Source organism: Nicotiana sylvestris, chromosome 2, assembly GCF_000393655.2.
Source record: "Nicotiana sylvestris chromosome 2, ASM39365v2, whole genome shotgun sequence".
Taxonomy (NCBI): Eukaryota; Viridiplantae; Streptophyta; class Magnoliopsida; order Solanales; family Solanaceae; genus Nicotiana; species Nicotiana sylvestris.
The window spans coordinates 98,484,954-98,507,414 of NC_091058.1; the positions used below are offsets into that span (position 1 = coordinate 98,484,954).

At 36.8% G+C, this 22,461-nt stretch overlaps 1 protein-coding gene across 1 annotated transcript; it reads left to right on the top strand.

Annotated features, from left to right (window-relative positions):
- Window positions 1-1,909: 1,909 nt before the first annotated feature.
- Window positions 1,910-3,567, top strand: LOC104217101 (uncharacterized). Its single transcript, XM_070166237.1, has 4 exons — window positions 1,910-1,927; window positions 2,007-2,210; window positions 3,089-3,214; window positions 3,322-3,567. The coding sequence occupies exons 1-4, from the start codon at window positions 1,910-1,912 to the stop codon at window positions 3,565-3,567; spliced, it is 594 nt and encodes a 197-aa protein (XP_070022338.1).
- Window positions 3,568-22,461: the final 18,894 nt, after the last annotated feature.

A 22,461-nucleotide genomic window follows, 5' to 3' on the forward strand; every position in this document is an offset into this window, starting at 1 on the left:
TTTTGAGTGAGTGATAATGCCTTTTTAATAAATATTTTATGATTAATTTTGTTTATTTTCTTTATAAAAATTATTCTGATATGCTTCAATTTTTGCAGGATTTGAGAGAGATTTCGGATACTTTTGTTCGGTTGTTGAGGCTCGTCCCTTCTCCCACGTCCTCTTTGGTTTAGTTGGTAATTTATATCCTCCATTAAATTATAGCAATATTATAGCTAATATGATATTTGGTCGTCATTCTCACACGGAATGGCTCAGTTCATTCACATTGTTCATTCAACTGAATATTATAGCTGGTTTTTCCAGTTATTGATCTTGCCTCATCATCCACATGTTGCAAATCCTTCCCAGTTTTCTTCATTGCACAGTCATGCTCTTTGTATGTATCAGTAGTAACTTGTTCTTAGCTACTAAAATCTGATTTTTAAGACCTGTAGAATTATTTTTGGTTGGTGATTTATTTACCACTACCCAAGGTTGATCTGTTGGGTGTTTAACAACCTGTGAGCCTGGTTCTTTGTGCGTATTAGTAGTAACTTGTTCTTAGTTTTCATATCCAACAATCCAGTGGTCTTAGGAATGACTTGCCCGATAAACAAAGCCCCAGATTCTTCTACTTTTTCTTGCTGAAGACCAGCCTGCTCATTAGATTCAATCTGTTGCTGCACCCCTACTGACTTGCTGAGTGTATTAGCTTGATCTACACACCCATTCAACTTACTATTAGTTTGCAAAGCTGAATTCACAGCCTTGTAAATCCTAGCCGAAGCTGTAGTTATAGGGACATCACCTCACTTCAGCATTTCTTTCATTTCTTTGGATTGAAATTTAGTGTTGATTTATTGTGCCTCAGTTGCCACCTTAATGAAGGCATCCTCCAAAGATATGTCAGCCAAACCCCAAGATTAGACAGTATACTTCTGCTTTGCAAGTTTAACTGTTAGAAATACATCCGAAATTCTTGAATGGAAAGTTGTAATTGAGGCTTACAATACTGTTGAATCTTTGTGCTTGAAGTTAAGGTCCTATGATTAGATCTATCTGTTTGATTCACCTGAAATATACATTCTTCGAGCAGATTTTTGTTAGAAATGATATACTATGTTTGCTACTTTTGCTAACCTATATTGTGTTTGCTTTTTAGAATCAGAAAAATATTTGAATAGTCATGAATCAAGAAGGGTGCTCAAGCAAAAATAAGAAAATATCCAACCGTATTCCAGCTGGATCACTTGCATCTTTGCGAAATCAAAGGGTTTCGTCGTTGACAACAAAAAGAACCTTCCAAGCTACAAGATCAAATGCAATTGAAGAACGACAATCAGAAGGTGGATTACCTTCATCTTTACGAAACCAAAAGGTTTCATCATTGACAACAAAAACAGCCTTGAAAGCTCTAAGATCAAATGCAAATGAAGAACGATAATCCGAAGGTGGATCTCAATTGCAAGAACAAGTGCCACAGAATCGCACCTCTTCAGCAACACAAGGAGTACATGAACAAGTGCAACAAGGGAATATGGATTTCATCACTCCTGCATCATAGGGAGTACATGAACGATCTGATGACTATACCACTCATGAAGCAGTTGAACAATTTGAGGAACAAGGCAAATATATATAAATTTTAATCATAAACTTAACTAAAAATAGTGATTAATGATTATCTTTGTTTTGTTCTATTGCAGGCCCCTCCTCGCCAAAAAGAAAAAGAGGCCGTACTCAAATGCCAAGGGTTCATGGTAGAAAGGAGCATAAAATAATCATTTTAAATGAGTATAATCAACCCGTTGGTCCTACTAAAGAGGTTGTAAAAGAGTTGGGTAGCTTCCTCGGCATATTGGCAAGGAGTGAGACTTTTTGTCCTCTTAATGTATTTAATTGGAGGAAACTTGACACAAAAGATGACATGTGGAAATATATCAAGGTATTAAGTTCCCAATGTCCCATAAACATGGATGATATTTCTTATTTCTTACACTAATCCAATTGTACTAAATTTGTAGAAAAAATATGACATTCCTGACGAGGCGAAACCATGGGTTTTTGAATCAGTTTGTAGTGCTTGGAGAAAGTATAAGAGTCAATTGAAGACAACTCACTTCACAGCCTATGATAATGATGAGCTTCGAATGGAGAATAGGCCAGTAGATATTCCGGAATCTCACTTTAAGGATCTTCTTAAATATTGGAACTCCGATCCTCACAAGGTAATTACATCCAGAATCTCTTGTCTTATTTTAACATAATTGTTCTTTGGTGTCTGAGTCAAAAGAATCAGAAGTAAAATAGTACCGAATCTGACCATTTGCTTTTCCCCAATCTTCCGCCCTACCATGTTATGTTTGAAATGTTTCTATAGTAAATTAGTACTACTACTAGTCAGTTTGGTGGAGTAAGGGTTCTTCTTCTTCAGGTATGTTTTGCTTTTGCACTTTTTATTTTCATTCTTCTTCTTCTTCTTTTTCTTTTTCTTTCTAAATGTCCAAAAAGCGTCGAAATGCTGGCAAATTTTTTTCAGAAATTTTTTGCCTAGTTTCTGTCCAATTTCTGCCCAGTTTTAAACAAGTAAATATATCAGTCCACTGGAGATGCAGGTTTATACTAACCTGAGACCTCTTTCATAAGGTAGACAAGATAAATAACCCAGTGAAAAAGGAATAACAAAACAAAACCAATTTCTTTTTAGTTAATAAAGAAGTGGAAATGTAAAGAAATTTCCAATAGGAACAAAAACTGGGCATCAATGGTGACTGCAGCTGTTGTGAGATGTTCTACTAAATTGATAGGGTGGTTTATTATAAGAAGAGACTGTAAAAGAGAGTATGAAACTCAGAGGCTCACTCTCTCCATTATAAGCTTTCCCAATTGCAGTAAATCAATCACCTATTGGTTGACTCGTTTATTTGCAGAAAATGTCCGAAACCAATACAGAGAATCGAAATAAGTTAAAGTGCCCGCACACTGCTGGCAGAACACCTTTTGCTTTAATTCGCGAGGTTTGATGTTTATCTTTCTTATTTTTTTTAAATTATGAACTTGCTAACTTTATATGGAAAGATTCTTATACCTGTTTTCATGTAACTAGGAAAAAAAGAAAGAAATCTCTGATACTTCAGATACTGTATCAAGTAAGGACATGTTTGTGGCTACAAGAAAAAGAAAACTTGGCCGAGTATACAAAAGCTCATATGACAATACGATTAGTAAAATTGTATGAAATTTCTAATTTAAAGTTTGTCGTGCTTATTTATTTGTTCTTAATTATTGATTCAACTTTAGTTACTTAAAACTCTTTTTTCTCGCATTTTTGGTTTGTAGGCTGAAATGGAGAAAATACAATCAACTCAGGAAAGTGAAGATGGCAGTCATTCAGATGACGCTTTTGCATCAGTCATGGGACCTGAGCATCCAGGTCGCGTGAGATTGTATGGACGAGGGGTTACCAAGATTGTGTTAAAAGGGCAAAAAGGGAATCTTGGATCTTCTGATGAGAGGATGCAACAGAAAATGGAGGAAATGGAAGAGAGGATGCAACAAAGAATGCATGAAAAGTTGAACGAATAAAAGGATGCCATGGAACAAAATATTACAATGAACATCATCGCACGACTTCAGCGTCTGAACCCATATTTGCGACTTGATCCTGACATGTTAAGGTTCAGTGCACGTTCACCTGTAGAAGCCTCCTCTGCACAACAAGCTGCTGTTCAACTAAACAGTCGACCATCTGCTGGTAGTAACAATCAAGGTCAGTACGTACCAAATATTATACATCTTCTTCTATTTCTTCTTCTTCTTCTCCTTCTTCCTTGCTTGGGATTTTGCTTGGTTCAAGGCAGAGGGGATATGAATTGCCATGTTTCCATTTTCACTAGGCAGTCCATATGGCTGTATTATCATGTCTTTGTACAGTTATATTGACATTTATATCATATGTTTACTGTCTTTGTAATGAAGATTACATCATTGAAATGCATTGGCTGCTTTTTTAAATAGCAAGTAGGTTATGGAAAGAAATTACGGTAGTAAATAGGATTCAAGATAGAAGAAAGAGGAACCTTGTAATGAGAATCTTGGAATGGTAGATTTTCTGTAATTGTCTTTAGGCTTCCTGTGAATTATCACCACAAGATACAAATTACTGCCAGGAATTTAAATTAGCAATATCTGAAAAGAAAAGATAATAAGAATGGATTTATTTATGACTTACTTGAAGAAGGAACTGCGATGGTGGAAATGAGAAGGGAAAATCCCACAAATATTAGTAAGAATAAGCATAGAAAATTAGAAGCCCTATGCTCCATTTTTTTTGTTGGAGTATTGTCTTATGACAGGATGAAGGTAGATCTGAGAACAGAGACAGCTAATAGTGCTGGCCTTTTATAAGGGGAGGATACTATTTTAATATTTACTTTCTTAAACAATTTCGCATTATAAAAATTAAAGTACTTTATGAGTTCTCACAAGGCATTTTCTTGATAGCAGGAAAACAAGTAGAAGAGGTTTTCAACTCCCAACATGATCTTTATATTGATGTTTAATATTTGCAAATACTGAATTTCGGTAGTTGAAATACTGGTGAAATATTGAAAAGCTTGTTTGAGAAGTATTTCGAGTGAAATAATCATTTTTACTTATAAAACTTAAAATTGCTTAGGAGGTATTGTTCATATAATTTTTGTTCATTTTCAATTTTCGACTTGAGAATAACGAGGCTACCTTGTTAAACTTGCACATTTTGTTGTTGGAATCTTTTATATATGTTTCTCCTTAGACTTAAGAAATGGTTAGAAAATGTTTTGGCAATCTCAATTTGTTTAGTCTGTAGATTGAAGACATGATGGAAAGCCTTGGCGTAACTAGTAAAGTTGCTACCTCTTGCAGAAATGTAGGGTAAGGCTGCGTATAGCGCTTAGTGCACCGGGCTGCCCTTTTTATAGATTGAAGACATGCTATGAATAATGCTATATATCAAACCCTGGACATAAAAAGTAAATTCAATGTTTATTCTTAAGCAAAACAAGAGAAGTAAACATGGCTACAAGCCTACAACTAACCTGCTGCTATTGAAACTCATTTCTTAGTACACTGACTAAGAAAAGGTTTTTTGCACTTTGTAATAGTAGCTAGCTCTCTCTTTTTTTTTCATGGCAATTTGTTCTATGAGTATTCTTAGACCGGATTCTCTTGAAGGATAATAACTTTATTTATCCTCTTTTGTAGGTGGATTAAATCAAGAAATGGATGATGAAGACGATTAAGAACTAGACCTTACTTGAGATAATTTTGAATTGTTATAGATGAATGTTCTAGGAATCTTTTGTTACCAATATTTTTTGAAACTTATTTACCCTCTTGAAATGTACTATACTTATGCACTCATGGGATAGTGCTTTATAGATATTGTTATTTGCTTGATGGATAATTTTATATTATTAATAGTTTCATTTTATGATGTATTTAAATTTTAATATTATTATAATTTATTATATGTATAAATTTTATTTATAACAGGTGATATATTTTGATTTTAATTGAACCGATACAGTAGCCTACCTGAACCGTTGCAATAGGATACAAATGGCGTTCCAGTAGACAATGTAAACCGTTGCAATATGTCCCATAAACTGTTCTAAAATGATCTACAAAACCGTTCCAAATACAAATATAACTGTCACGATAGCTTAAAGAAACCGTTGCTATATCCAACATAACCGTAGCAATAGCTTACATAAGTATTGCTTTAAATAATATGGCAATGGTTAAGAACCGTTGTATAAACAATATAGTAATGGTTTTAATCCGTTCCAATTGGAAAAAATAATCGTTCCAACAGAGAAGGGGAAAACCGTTGCGATAGACATATCTATTGTCATGGCAATGCAAACCGTTGCAAGAACCGTTTCAGTAGACCTATGGGTACGCCGGCTGATGTAACGGGCGGTAAACCGTTCCAAAATCCCTACGACAACGATTTGGCAGTCTATGGGGACGATTTTCCAACCGTTACTGTAGATCATTTTTTAGTAGTGTATGTAAGTGTGATTAAGGTCAGGGGGAATGACCTTGTCAGTGAAAATTTGTTGGCAAAAACGTATAACCTTAGGGCCTACTTCGTTCCAATATTTTAGATAGAAAAAAGGATGTAGGCCATCCGGATCTGGCGCTTTATAAGGTTTGAATCTTTTTATAGTTTGAGTAATTTCTACATCTTTAGGAACTGCCTCTAGGAGCTGGAAGTCAGTATGTTCAATTACATTTGAATGTGCTACCTGAATATTAGTTGAAGAAAAAATATGTTCTGTTGAAAACAAGTGCTGGTAGTAATCAGAGATTTGTCTGTGTATTTCATCAGTGTTAAAAGTCCAATTTCCTACTATATCTTGTAGATCAGTTATCCTATTTTTTCGTCTATGTTGTAGTATGGACATATGGAAAAATTTAGTGTTGACGTCACCATTATTTAGCCACGATATATGAAATTTAAGTTTCCAAAAATCTTCCTCTAAGCGCAGAATGTTACTATAATCATTTATTAACTGTTGCTCTAGATTTTGAAGGAATTTACTTGTAGGATAATGAATTGAAGATTGAATGCCCTTGAATCGAGCTAATAACTTTCGTTTGGAATAGCCTCCTCGAAAAAAAATTCGTGCTAATAAGATCAAACTAATTTCCCCAGACCTTATGCACTAGTTGTTGGAATTGAGGGTGTGTTGTCCACATTGTCTCAAAGCGGAAGATTTTCTTATGATGGGGCGCCTAGATTCCAATGTTAATAAAAGCGGATAGTGGTTCGAATAAGTTCGTGGTAAATGTTGAACCGCTGCCTCTGGGAATATATTAAGCCATTCATAATTTGCTAAAATACGGTCTAGTCTTTCTAAAATTGTGTAGCCATGACGTCATTTATTGGTCCACGTGTAATGGCTACCCCTAAACCCTAAATCCATCAAATTGCATGAATTAATAAACTTTCCAAAGTTATCTGCTCTACTATTACTTATTGGTAGACCACCAAATTTTTTATGAGCGCTAAGTATTTCATTAAAGTCCCATCCTATTAGCCAAGGACCATTTACGTAGTTTCCATGAAAAGACATTAAACTATCCCATAGTTTATTTCTAGCACCGTAAGAATTACTAGAATAAATTGTAGATAATAACCAGCAGTGGATGGACATATCTAAACAAGACAGTGTATTTCTTATTCTGACATCCTCAGTTCTTCCATATTAATTAGTGTGTCATGACACAACACGACCAAACAACCTATGAGCCCATTAGCAGGCACCTCCGACATGTGAGTGAACTGAAAATCGTCGCGAAGCACTGTGTGATCATGCATGTGTGTCTCCAAGAGTATAGCCAAAGCTGGCCTGTGATTGTCCAACAAGGATCAGAAGTGGTGCCTAAATTCAGCATTATAGGAACCTCGCCAATTACAAATTATAAAATTCATGCTTGGAGGTGAAACGATTACCCTCTCAGTCGGAACTGGACTCTAGGGATTGGTAGCCTGCATGGCCATCATTCCCTGATCCTCTACTGATTGAATCTTTGGAAGCGTCGGAATTATGACCATGGCATATTTCCCGGCTTCTCGATTTGTCATCAAACGGAAGTTGAGTCTGCATGTTACTAACTCTAGCGGGCATTTCAGTATGAACTTTTTTTGTACTGCTCCTTGAGGTTGTAAAGATAAATGCCCTTTAGCCACAGAAATTCCGTGCGAGTTACCCTCATCTCCGCTAAGATTTTCACCAACTCCTGATTTGTTTGCATGTCTAGTACGTTTGGAGATATTTGTGGTGAAGGAGATGGAGTCATTTGTGGAGATAATGGGTCATATGGACTTATTGGTGTGGAGTAGGGTGATAGAGGGTTCAATGAGTCAAGTGGTTGGAACTAAGGGGCATATATTTGGCCCTAGTGGTGTGGAGGGTAGAAAAGAAGCAGGTTCATGTGTGGGTTTACATGCAGAGTTGGAGGGTTCATGGGAAACGACCATTGTGGTTGGTGCGAGTCGATGGTCCAGTAGTAGTGGAGTCTGAGTTGTGTACCATTGTGTTTGGACATATGCCTCCATCCCAAACCTGATTCCCTCCGTTATAATTTCGGCTAAATGTGTTGGATTTTGGACTAAGAGGACTACTTCCTGTTTATTGAGCTCTACGGTGAAGATCAGAGCATAGACTTGGAGGCCCATATCTAGCCATGATTGTAATGGATGGTCCATCATTTGAGGTTGTGAAGTGCATATCAGAGGCTTTGATGGGTGGGGTATTTGTGGACCCTGCATGATCAGGCGAGGAAGATGATAAAACTGGTTGTTGTGGTGGATTGCTTCTCTGAGATAGTTGTTGCTGTGAGTGTTTGTGAAGGTTGGTCGCTGCATGGTTTATGAAGAAAGGTGAAAGAAGAGTAGACTGTTGGTGGAGGTAATATTGAAGGAGTTCCTGCAGAAGAGTTATTCCTCCAGGAGTATTAGAAGGTGTAGACAGTGGCCTAATAGCATGTATAGAAGAGGATGGAAGGGTGGCGGAGAGGTGATGGTCATCACATGGACCATAATCATTATGGTTTGTTGGAGTTGGAGAAATCGTAGGTTCATAGGCTACTGTAGTATGCAACTTAGTGTTGTTAATGGTGTTTTGTAGAGGTAATTTCGAGGGACTTTGTTGGGCATTAGGGATTATATTCTTGGATGATTGGTCAGTCGTAGCCCGTAGTGGCTGTGGTAATAGTAGGCTCATTTACCTAACGTGTCACCAAAGGGATAGTTAACGTGTGGAAGCTAGTGTTTGACAGTAGGGTTTCTTGAGTAATGTTATTACTATTAACAATGCTAAGGTAATTAATATGGTTTCTAACTGTGTGGGCTGTGGGCTTGTAAGTTTGCCCTGTTGGACCTACTAATAAGGGCTTCAGAGTTGAAAGTGTTTGGTGTGACATGTTGGATTATGTTATGTGAGGGTGTAGTATTGGGCCGGTTAGAAGTCAATGCTGGGCTAGTAGGAAGAATGTCATTATTAACTAAATTAGTATCCATATCAGCTGATAGATATAGGAAATGATTAGAAGAGCTTTTAGTGGACTGCCCATGTGGATTTGGGTAATTACAGTTTGAGTCGGCCTTATTTAGCTCAGTAGGTATAGGGAACTTACCTGCTTCTGCCGGTGGTGTTCTGGTTTCCGCCTCCTTTGCATTCCTCATTGTTGAGCTTGGATGATTGGTCATGCGGTTGTTATTCCTCCTTGGAAAGTTGACAGTTTGCCACTCTATTTGTTGGGGTTTGACAGTAGGGGATTTAGTAGAAGAAGAAGGTGAGCTGTTTGTATTCAAAAAAGAGCTTGTTATTGATTTTTGGAAGGAGCAGTTTAATGAGGCATGGCCATATCTTCCATAGTCAGTACGAAGAAGATTAAGCCCTTCGTTTTGGATAGCTTGTTTGCGGTTGTCAATATGAATGTGTGTTTTAAGTGGCTTTTCAAGCGCTACCTCAATGCAAATGCGTGCATACCTTCCCCTAATAGCAGTGGTGGTGCAAGTATCAACTTTTAGCAGTTTGCCCAGTTTAGATCCCACCAATTGTATAATTTCCAAATTATAAAACTCAGTAGGGAGTTCAGGAAGATGCACCCATATAGCAGAGTACGTTAGTTAAGTATTAGAGGCAATGAATTTAGGTTCCCACTGTTGCGGAAGCCAAATGTATATAGTGTGAATAAGTCACAACTACTATACCAAAAATTATGACAGCCACCAAATAATAAATAAGACAATAAAACAACAATAAAGGGAACACCAGAATTTACGAGGTTCGGCTAATTTTGCCTACTCCTCGGACACAACCAATATTTTATTCCACTCCAAAAATACAAGTGAAATAATACTAAAGAGAGAAGATACAAATGCCTTAAACAGATGAGAAGGCAAATGAGAGGTGTGTTTAAATCCTAAACATTAAGCCTTCTTTTATAGGGGGAAAATCCCCCCAACTTTTGTTTTCCCACCGATGTGGGACAAACATTTTGCCAATTTCAACAAATCTCCACCTTGGCAAAATTCCACATTTTCAATTCTCTCTCAATAACAAATTTTGGTTGTGTCTTCATCTTCAATCTTCAGTGTTCAACAATGTTGATCAAATCCAAACAATGTTGAAACTTGACCGCAGTCACCACCTTTGTCAGCATATCAGCAGGATTCTCTGTAGTATGAATTTTCTTCACCGTGACTCCACCTTCTTCTATGATTTCTCGTACGAAATGATACCGAACATCAATGTGCTTCGTCCTTGCATGATAAACTTGGTTCTTCGCTAATTGAATAGCACTTTGACTATCACAAAAAATTGTGATACCTTTTTGTTCAACACCAAGCTCCTTTAGCAATCCTTGAAGCCAAATTGCCTCCTTCACAGCCTCTGTAATAGCCATGTACTCTGCCTCTGTTGTAGACAAAGCAACTGTTGACTGCAAAGTAGACTTCCAACTAACTGGTGCCTTTGCAAAAGTAAACACATAACCAGTAGTTGATCTTCGTTTGTCCAGATCACCCGCAAAATCTGAGTCACAATATCCAACTACAGACTGATTGTCTTCCTGCTCAAAAACTAACCCGACATCTACAGTATTATGAATATACCGTAGAATCCACTTCACAGCTTGCCAATGCTCCTTCCCTGGATTGTGCATATATCTGCTAATAACTCCAACAGCTTGTGAAATGTCAGGCCTTGTGCAAACCATTGCATACATCAAGCTACCAACAACATTTGCGTATGGTACCTTTGACATATACTCTCGTTCAGCTTCATCTTTTGGCGACATAGTAGTACTTAGCTTAAAATGGGGAGCAAGTGGAGTACTAACTCGCTTAGTATTTTCATCTATGCCAAAACGTTGTAGTACTCTTTTCAAATATTCTTTCTGAGATAAACAGAGTTTCTTTGAACGTCTATCTCTAATTATCTCCATGCCAAGAATTTTCTTTGCCTCACCCAGATCCTTCATCTCGAACTCCTTCTTCAGTTGAATCTTCAACTTATCAATTTCTTCCGAATTCTTGGAAGCTATCAACATATCATCAACATATAGGAGAAGATATACAAAGGAACCATCTTTAAGCTTGTGCAAATACACACAATGATCGTATTTGCTTCTCTTGTACCCTTGCCGCAACATAAACTCGTCAAATCGCTTGTACCATTGTCTAGAAGATTGTTTCAATCCGTACAACGATTTTTCAAGTTTGCACACCATATTTTCTTTTCCAGCAACTTTGAATCCTTCTGGCTGAGTCATGTAGATTTCCTCCTCCAAGTTTCCATGTAAAAACGCAGTTTTTACATCCATCTGAACTAGTTCCAAATCCAACTGTGCTACCAAAGCCAACATAATTCTAATAGAGGAATGTTTTACAACTGGAGAAAATACTTCATTGTAATCAATTCCCTCCTTTTGAGCATATCCTTTGGCCACCAATCTTGCTTTGTAGCGAACATCTTCTTGGTTAGGAAATCCTTCTTTCTTTGCAAATACCCATTTGCACCCAATTGCTTTCTTTCCCTTCGGGAGATTGGCCAATCTCCATGTATGATTCTGATGAAGGGACTGTATTTCATCATTCATGGCAATCCTCCACTTATCTTCTTCTGAACTTTGGACAGCATCTTTATAAGTGGTAGGAACATCATCAGCTACAATTGAGGTTGCACAAGCAACTGTCTCTATGAGACGAACAGGTTTCGTTATTGTTCTTTTTGGCCTGCTGGTTGCTATTGATTCAAGTTGTTGTTGAGGTTCCTGAGTTGGAATCTCCTCTACTGGCTCTCCTTCCAGAGGGTAATCTTCATTTGTTTCCTCCTCTGCTTCTTGTGTAGGAAAAATAAATTTTCCCTCAAACTCCACCTGCTTAGAAGCACCTTCATTTTGTTTGGTATCTTCTGTTACCTTATTTACCATAGCAGATTCATCAAAGGTAACATCCCTGCTGAATATTACTTTCTTTGTCATAGGACACCATAAGCGATATCCTTTGACTCCAGAAGTAATTCCCATAAAAATAGCCTTCTTTGCCCTTGGATCCAATTTTGACTCTGTCACATGATAATATGCAGTTGAGCCAAACACGTGCAAAGAGTCATAATCTACAGCAGGCTTTCCATACCATTTTTCAAATGGTGTCTTGCCATCAATAGCAGCAGATGGTAGACGATTAATGAGGTGGCATGCATATGTAATTGCCTCAGCCCAAAATTCTTTGCCCAAGCCAGCATTGGACAACATACACCGTACCTTCTCCAGCAAGGTCCGGTTCATACGTTCTGCCACTCCATTCTGTTGTGGTGTATGTCTAACAGTGAAGTGTCGGACGATGCCATCATTTTCACAGACCTTATTGAAATGATCATTTTTGTATTCACCTCCATTGTCTGTGCGAATACACTTGATCCTCCTGCCTGTTTGATTCTCCACCATCGTCTTCCATTTGAGAAAAATTCCCAGCACTTCATCTTTGTTTTTCATTGTATACACCCACACTCTTCGAGAAAAATCATCAACAAAGGTTACAAAATAGTGCTTCCCACCCAATGAAGGTGTTTTGGAAGGACCCCAAACATCAGAGTGTACATAATCCAAAATGCCTTTAGTATTATGGATCGCTGTACCAAATTTAACCCTTGTCTGTTTCCCTTTGACACAATGCTCACAAAACTCCAAGTTGCAAGTCTTTACTCCTTTTAACAATCCTTGATCTGATAGAGTTTTCAAGGATTTTCCTCCAGCATGTCCCAAGCGCATGTGCCATAGCTTGGTTGCTTCTGCCTCTTTGTCGTCACTGGATGTCACTGTCGCTGTCCCAATAACTGTACTGCCACGATAGCGGTACATATTATTATTCTTCCGATTAGCCTTCATTACCACTAGTGCACCAGAGCATACTCTCATCACTCCATTTTCTGCAATGATTTTGAACCCTTTTGATTCTAGGGCTCCCACAGAGATGAGATTCTTCTTCAAATCCGGTACATATCGAACATCTGTTAATGTTCTGATCATTCCATCATGGTTCCTTAATCGTATTGAACCAATGCCATATGAGGTAAGAGGGCTGTTATCCGCTGTGTGGACGACTCCATATTCTCCTTCTTGAAATTCCACGAACCAGTCCCTGTTGGGACACATATGATAGCTACAAGCCGAGTCCATCAACCATATGTCTGATGATGTTGATGACTCTGTTGTAACTAATGAGAAGTCTGAATCATCACAATCAGCTACATTTGAATCCATAATGGCCTTTCCATTGTTATGTTTGGCCTTATTCTTCAACTTCGGACAGTCTTTCTTCCAGTGCCCTTTTTCTCGACAAAAGGCACATTCATCTTTGCTGGGTCTGGATCTTGACTTGGATCTTCCCTTCTTTGTCCTCGTTTGATTTTGAGGACGACCCCTCACAAATAGTGCTTCTCCTTCTCCGCCCTTCTGTTTTTCTCGCTTTCTTTGTTCATAGCTGTACAAAGCCGAACAAACTTCTCTGAGAGAAACTTCGTCATTTCCATGGAGTAGAGTAGTTTCAAGGTGCTCGTACTCATCAGGAAGTGACGCCAACAACATCAAGGCCAAGTCACCATCATCATAAGTTGTATCCATATTTTGCAAATTTATGACCAACTTATTGAAACTGGTGATATGTTCATTCATCGTGGTACCAGGAACATAGGTGAAGTGAAAGAATCTCTTCTTCATGTACAATTTATTTTGACTATTTTTCTTCAAAAATTTATCCTCCAGTGCTTTCCATAATTTACTTGCAGAAGTTTGCTTTGTGTATGGATATTTCTGCTCTCTAGCAAGGAAGGATCGAATGGTACCACAAGCAATACGGTTGAGAATCTTCCAATCTTCTTCTCCAATAACATCTGGTTTCTTTTCTTCAATGGCCAGATCTAGCCCTTGTTGAAAAAGGACATCTAGAACCTCGCCTTGCCACATCCCAAAATGTCCGGACCCGTCAAATATTTCTACCGCAAATTTCGCATTTGACACAATTCTTGTCATAAGCGAAGATGCCAATGATGACGTATTGTTGACACTTGATGTAGATTCTTCTTGTTTATTGTCTCCCATCTTTGACACAAATATTATTTAATAGCTGACGACACAAATCAAGATTATTTCCTTTCTGGTGTGGAAGATCAGACTAAGCTGCAACCACAGAGCATACTCAGACAGAACCTTGACTCAGTTACCAAGATAAATCTTTTCTGATGTGGAAGATCAGACTATGCTGCAACCACAGAGCATACTTAGACAGTACCTTGGCTCTGATACCAATTGTTGCGGAAGCCAAATGTATATAGTGTGAATAAGTCACAACTACTATACCAAAAATTATGACAACCACCAAATAATAGATAAGACAATAAAGCAACAATAAAGGGAACACCAGAATTTACGAGGTTCGACTAATTTTGCCTATTCCTCGGACACAACCAATATTTTAGTCCACTCCAAAAATACAAGTGAAATAATACTCAAGAGAGAAGATACAAATGTCTTAAACAGATGAGAAGACAAATGAGAGGTGTGTTTCAATCCTAAACATTAGACCTCCTTTTATAGGTGAAATTTCCATAAACATTTTGCCCAAAGCCGATGTGGGACTTTGGCAATCAACACCCACTTACGTACGGAGAAAAAGTGGTTTAAGACAAACCAAGAACCCCGTGAAGTGCTTTATGCATATTTTCTTCTTTCGAGAATTTGGTAAGTAAGAAATCAGCCCCAAGGTCAATTAAAGCTATTGGCTCAGTAGGTTGCCATAAGGAGATGAGTTTATGTTTTAGTATTTGATGGCCCAATTTTTTTCCAAACACTTTAACAAATACTAAGAATTTCCAAGGTGTGTATAGCCGTGATTTATCATCAGTGGTTAAAGGTATAACAAGGTTTTCTCCGGTGTTAGTATTAGTTGTTTCATCATAGAGGTCTATAACCGATTGTTAAGGAAGTTGGTTGTCAGATATGGTCAGTGTGAAATTGTTTGTAATCAGTGTCTGAAGGAAGGTTTTATGTGGGCCTAGGGGAGGGGAAGGGTCATCAATTTGCATCTTTCCTATGTCTGGTGGTTCTTGAGGAGGTTGCGATGGGAATTGATGTGAGATATGATTCATCATTGAAGGTTGTGAAAACATTAAGGAGGTGTATGGGATAGATTGATAGTAGTGATTTTAGAAAGAGAAGGTCTTACATTTCTCTAGGTTTTCCCTATATACTCTCTAGGTATTTCGTGTGTTACTTGCTACTATTTCTATTACTAAGTTATCTTGCTATTCTTTCTTTTTTTCTAGCGACGAATTGACCAAGACATATTCACAAACTCAAAAATAAATGAAGAGTCATTTAGTGATTATATTTTGTTCTTACATACAAAAACAAGTATTAAGTACTATTTTCAATTGAGATATTATAAGTGCATTCCAAAAGAGTAATTAATATGACTTGAACTATATATTAGTATATGATATCATTATATTAAATTGTCCGTTTATTTATTTAAATACGAATATCGACACCGCTTACAAGAAATCATGTGTACGCCCCTCTTGTGATGTGCATTGGTCAGTTAATATATTATAGTGTGATTTGAACTTTGTTTGCATATCATGTTTGCTTTGATCATTAATAATTCTATCATATCAAGGAAGGGAAAGGATAGAACCGCCAAAGGGGGCAACTGAAATATGTGGGTATGAGAGTGGGTGTGTGTGTGGGGGGGGGGGGGGTGTTGTGCTAATTAGAGAAGTTAAATTTTTCATCGAGGTGCACAGATAGATGAGACGGCCAACTTCCTCGACAGTAAAAGGAGGGAGAAAAATTAAAAATAGGGAAATGGAAATATCTCAAATAAATCCTAACTTACCAATCTTTAGCTATTAATTATAGACTTATCAAAATTAGTCAAGCCCATAAAAAAAATTAAAAAGTTAAATAAATAAGAATTCTTTCTCTCCAAAAATCACACGCAAAGATCTCCTTCTATGTTTTTAAACATGATCACTAATATTAGATGCAAGACGGAAAGATAATTTTATGGATAAGGTAGCAAACAAGATGATGAAATACAAAAAAATATTACAAGATTCAAAAAATCTAAGCAAAAAAGAGACATTTTTCAATGGATATGGTTGAAATTTATTGAAAATATATAGATGAGTCAATATACAAAATTTGAGAAAGATTGGAAGTGATTTGGATTGATCTGCTTTTAAAATTTGTAGTTAAAATCAAGTTCAAAACATTCTTCTGCGACACATGTATCAAACATGTAATATGTATGTATCTCACACACAGATAGATATGGATACACATTTGATACGCAAATGATACACAATGTAATACATATATCATCTTTTCCTATATTCATCTTCTACTTCGAATTTTCAATTCAAACCAGCTCAAAACATTACCAAATCATTCCAAAACTGAGGGAGTTAGCACAATATGTAATCCCTAGAGTATCGGTGTTGGAGAAAGGGATCACTCAATGCTGCTACATACACTCATTTGTTTGGAATGGGTAGCGTGAAGGAAAGATTTAACTCCTTAGGATGTATCCAATCTATTCCAACACCCACTCAAAAGAAAGCAAAAATTTGATCCTTTTTTTTTTTTTTACTACAATCATCTAAGAGTTTTTACCTGGATGATTTCTTTACAAAATTTATTCTCATAACAAATAGTACTTCTTGTTTATTGCAATAATATACATGTAGTAGCAAATTTTATTATACATATACATATATATATATTCATAAAATATATTGTTGGGGTTTAAAAACCCTCAAAATATGATTTAGATATTATTAGAAAAAGTTATGTAGGAGTTTTGAAAGATAATTAGTGCTAATTTAAAACCCCCACAATATGATTTCGAAGTGTCAAAAAAAAATACTGCGAGGGTTTACAATACCCATCATTATGATCATAATGGTTCAAAAAAGATATTGTAGGGTTTATAAACCCCCAAAATATGATTTAAACATTTTAAAAAAAGAAGTTATGTGGGGGTTTATAACTGCTACAATATAATATTAGTGTTCTAAAAAAAATAGTGGCAGTTTATTTCTGCCACAATATTTTTGTTGTTGAAAACTCTTTTTCTATTTGAATATTTTTTTATTTGTAGGATTAAAGAAATAATTTTATCAAATAACTTACAACATAAATCAAATTTCATAAAAAATAACCATAATGACAAACATTGCAGATTCCAATCCTCATGGAACTAATTTTTTATTTATTTTTTTATCATGAGCAATGATATATGATATGGTCACCAACCAGCTAGGATAGTAAAAATGTATTCATTAAAAGATTGAGCTTTACTAATTTCATTCGGAATATAATGGAGTACTTTTTTCTAGCTAAGTCTCCACAAACTCTTCCAAAATAACATTGTCATGCAAGGACTGAACCTTCTACGGGGAAACAACTAATTCTTGGCAAGTGCATGGTAAGGATACAAAAAGAAATTGATAGGTTATTGTGAAAACCTGAACTTGATCGAGAACAGTGAGTTCTCATTGTTCTTGTAATAATCAATAATGAAATTCACCATCTTGTGACCATGTGACCATACTCTCTCTGTTGCTGTGCATCCATGGGCTTCAATTACACCTTCCTAACCCTACCAAACAAGAAAAACCAAATAATATACGCCTTATGCCCATTTTGACTGAGTATTTTATAGAATGTTATGCCAACTGGCTAATGACTATTTCAAAGCCATTTATTGCTTTGAAAGAATACATTTGGGAACACTTTGAAAGTATCTAGTGTCAACATTCATTAGCAATACTAGAGCATATTCTCCTTACACTTGCATGAGTCACGAAACAAGATCTAGTTATTCAGTCAAAAATACATCAGATTTCTTTTAATACTAGTAACCCTATAGCGATGAATTCTAAAACTCGAATATATAAAATTAACCAAGCAAACATGAAATAGCAAGATACAGACAAGTAAGAATAAACACATATACCTCGTGCCAATAGGAGTATTCTTCATCTTATGCCAAACATAGAGATATTTCAAGCAGTGCTGCGTTACACACAATTTTACAAGGTTGATTGGTAAGTACATAATGACCAAACATCAGAAACTATTCTACATGCAGAATAATAGGACTTCTGGCCTGTAACTGTGATAGGCCAAAGCAGTGGAGCTGGTGCTATATAATTTAGCTTAAAATTCTGTAATCTCACATTAAAGAGAAGCATGGATAAGATCAACTTACTCAATAGCAACATTTAGGTCTTAAAGAATTAACACAGGACAAAAATATTGGACCTACAAACGTGGCGGCAAATTTCACAGATGGTGTCCCCCTTCTCATTGCACCACCTTTGTACATATTCGCAATGGGCATACTGTGCATAGAAAAAATTCATTATGAGCATGCAAGCATCCAAGACACACCTTATCTTAACTAGCAGCAGTTACATTTTGGCCAATCTGATGAAATCCGCGTTGTTATTCTAGCTACATTTAGGCCAGTATCATGAAAAATTCGTTACACCAGAATACCTAAAAAGCTTATGCCTCACAGTTGTAGCATATCTTCATTCAAAGGTCCAATGGTTGCATAAAGCTTATTATAGGCACGAATGATGTCAAATCAAACTCTATGCAACATAAAACCCTTCTTTGAGACTTGAGAGCACAAGTTTCTGTTCTTTATTAGAAAACACTAGGTAATATGGAGCATAAAAGGAAAAAAGCAACAAGAGCAATTGGAATCCAAACTCTGCAGATTTACAAATCTCTAGTAGAACGCACAATTTACCGAGAGCCGCACCTAAAACTAATGTATTAGTAGGTAAAAGGATTCCAAATATAAAACTCCTAATTACCAATTTCAAATTTAACACATTTTTAAAGTGTTGTATTTGTGATCCATATGTGCTACTTTTAGAATGAATATACCCCTACTGTGAGAACAACGAGCAGAGTGAGTTTCTGCTATGTACCATATGAGATATATATATAACAAATGAGCAAAACAGTTAGTGCAACAAACCTTGAGGGTTCTACGGCAAGAGCAGGGAATCTCCATGTTTGAATCTTCATCACTATCATGGCAAATCCTACATTCTTCCATCTTCCTTGGTGTAGGCTCTACATGGACGTCCATCCTATATATACTGGAAGCACAAATTTGTCATTCTTTTATATCAACATCACAGTTTCATATATTTAAGAGTAATACTAGTTCAATACTATGTTTTTAAAGTTTTTGGAATGGAAGAACATACATATTCAGATGAAGTCTTTGTGAAAATAACTTACTGTTCACAACACAGCTCACCTACATTATGAAAATTGTGAAAAAGAACCAAACCCAGATAGGACAAAGCTTTTGATTCTATGAGGAAAACCGATGATACCAATAGTGAACTTGAATAATGAGAATAGTTTCCCAACACTTTCTCTAACTTGAATAATAGGACTACTGACCTGTAATTGTGAGTGCAACGGGAGAAGATCCTCCAATCTAGTGGTTGCGTTGACGGGTCACAAAAATTTCCCAACACTTTCTCTAGCTCCAGGAAGCGGATTCCTATCATTGCAGTAAGAGTTTAGACTCTAAATGCATATATAGTTGTTTATGCAAATGGAAATGTTATCTTGACTCATATGAAATCTTGTTTTGAGTGAACAGAATCGAAGATTGCATTGCCTTAATTTCAAAAGATAGATATCTATCATCCCCAAAGAGTTTCTTACCCTTTCTTAAACCATTTAACCATTGTGATTTAAATGGAAAAAAATAAAATATCAGGCTATTCCTAAGATATTGAAGCTTCCAAATACTAGAACACTTATGTGGCTAGCCTCCTTGTTTTTTTTGTCGTTTCATGCAATCCTTTCTTTTCGGTCAATTTTCTGCTACTGCTTACTAATGAAACTCGTTTACCTTAATTGCAGATGACAGCCAATGCATTATCAGAAAGTACAGAAGAGTGGTATGCAAATGGTATGGACTCTTTTGTATCAAAGGCAGTTACATTCAACAGTATCTGTCATGACATCTTTCCTTGTAAATGTATGCAAACTATACAGGAAAAGAAGAAAAATAAAAAAAATGAATATGTTAGAAAATTTTGTAATCAGTGTATCAAGTTGTAATCGGTGAAGCAAAACCATTTATTTCTTCTTGCAAATCCAAAATGTGCCCCGATGAAGGTCCATATTTACTTCTACAAATATAATATTTTCCGTAAAGAATAAAGCAAAACAAATTTTGAACTAGCATTATTTGGACATAATTTAGCTCCTTAGAGACAAGCAAGGAGTTTTTAATTATGACACTCTATTGGTGCTATCATTAATTTAGTGCCAAAATCAAAATTCATACTAAACTACTTTAGAACTAACACTACTAGCAATATTTCCAAGTCCAGCGCAACTCCAGATACTGAGACGGTACCTGTAATAGAGTCTCATCTTGAAACAGACTTCTGAAGAAGAGTTGTCAAGTAAACCTCCCCATTCTTCACAGCACTAGCATCATTCTTATTTGTTGCTGCCCACTTCACCTTCTTGTAGTTCAATTTCCAAATTAGGGGTTGGAAAACCCTCTCAAGATACGCCTTTTTACTAAAGAAATGATCCAATCATAAATAGTGTCAAAGGGGCATTTTCTGTCCGCCGAAAAATAGCCTGCTATGCGGCAGTCAAGTCTCAACTTGGCTCAGCCTTACTCCAATTTTCTTTCGGTTTCGAGGTTTAACACTTAGAATATTTTCAAGGCAACATAATAAGTAAAGGCACACATAGATTTATGGGAACTCTTTCCCAACCTTTTATAATATATGAATTACAAAGGAAACTCTCGAGTTTGGCAAGGTGCTGCCACCCTTGGCAGACACCAACTCACAAAATTGCCGACTCTTGTACAAAATGCCCTATAAAAGCCCGCCTAAGGCGTTTCGTGCTGCTCACTCTTGGCAAGGCAATGGCACATAATTTGCCATGCTCAAGCCTTGATATAGACAACCCTATGCCTACATCTTGCTCATTTTCCCTCTCTAGGTACTTAGCCCATTTTTGGGACTGCTAACACACATATATATAGTGTAGTCAGCCCAAAACAGTTTTCCTATTTCAGTTGACACCCCCAACAGATAGGACGTGATCACCCATGATAAAAAACGTGCATGTCATGCTAAAACATGCCTAATAAAGTGCATAGATTTAGCCCCATTATCAGCAACTCTTTCGACAAGGTAGTTGTAACTGTCCAACTGCACAGCATGTGCACATCATACTTGATAACCGCTCCATGTGCGCTGCATGTGCGTATTTCTGGCAAGCTACTGCACGCCCAAGGATGGCATTGTGCCCAGCCTTGCCCTTTGATACTGCTCCGCCCCAATGCCATAGCCACAACTTGTCGCCCATGACTTAGCCACATGCACGCCCGGTGCCACAATCGCTTGTTCATGTCAAGTTGCCCCTACTTGATCAAGTCTGTCCTTTGCCAATGCCAAGCTGATTTTAGCATCAAATCACCAAGCCATGATGCCATTCCCTTGCTAAGTCGTTTTCTCACAAATTCCTTAGGTTCCAGCCCGCTCACCTAAGCCAAGACAACACCAAGTTGCCAATGCCACTGCCTTGGCACTAAGCTACCTTATCTTAGCGCCTAGGTCTTTCCCACTTTGCCTTGTCAAGATTCCGTCCAGCTTGCCTAGTTCTATCAAGGCCTTGGCCTTTGCTTGCACGCAACCCACTCATGCTTTAGTGGCCATATCTCTAAATCGGAACAAATATAGTGATCTAGATGTTTAGCTTGTTCAATAGTCATGCCCACACAGGCTGGATGATGCTTGCAAAAGACCAAAGGAACGAATTGTAAGAAATAAAGGCATGCAATGTATAACGGACACTAATGTGTTTTGGTTTAACCAATCAGATCAGCCTCCAAAGTACAGTTGTGTCTTCAGTACAATAACTCTTAACAAATTATATACAATATGGCTAGATCATTTGAGATATGGAAGTCTTTTATGTATGCACAGAACCTTTATAAAGGCCTCTGAGTTTATCATGTTGTAAACTAAGGAAATGACACCATTTCTAAAAAAAGACAATTTCTTGTTCTTCTTTTTAGATAAGTTGATACAAATGAAAATACTCCTTTACTTAATATTTAGTGCTTTACACAAAACGTACAATCATAGGGCAAAGATCAGCCAATACTTTCCAGTTTAATTTCACACATATATGCTCTTCAATGTATATTGCACATAGTGAATAGTAAAGAAAAATATGCAAGAAAAACATTGCACTAGAGTTAAGGGAAGAAATGTCCGATTCTTAAAGACAACTGAAAACTAATAAAGTAACAGAACTCTCTAAGAAGGCAAAGCAGAGTTA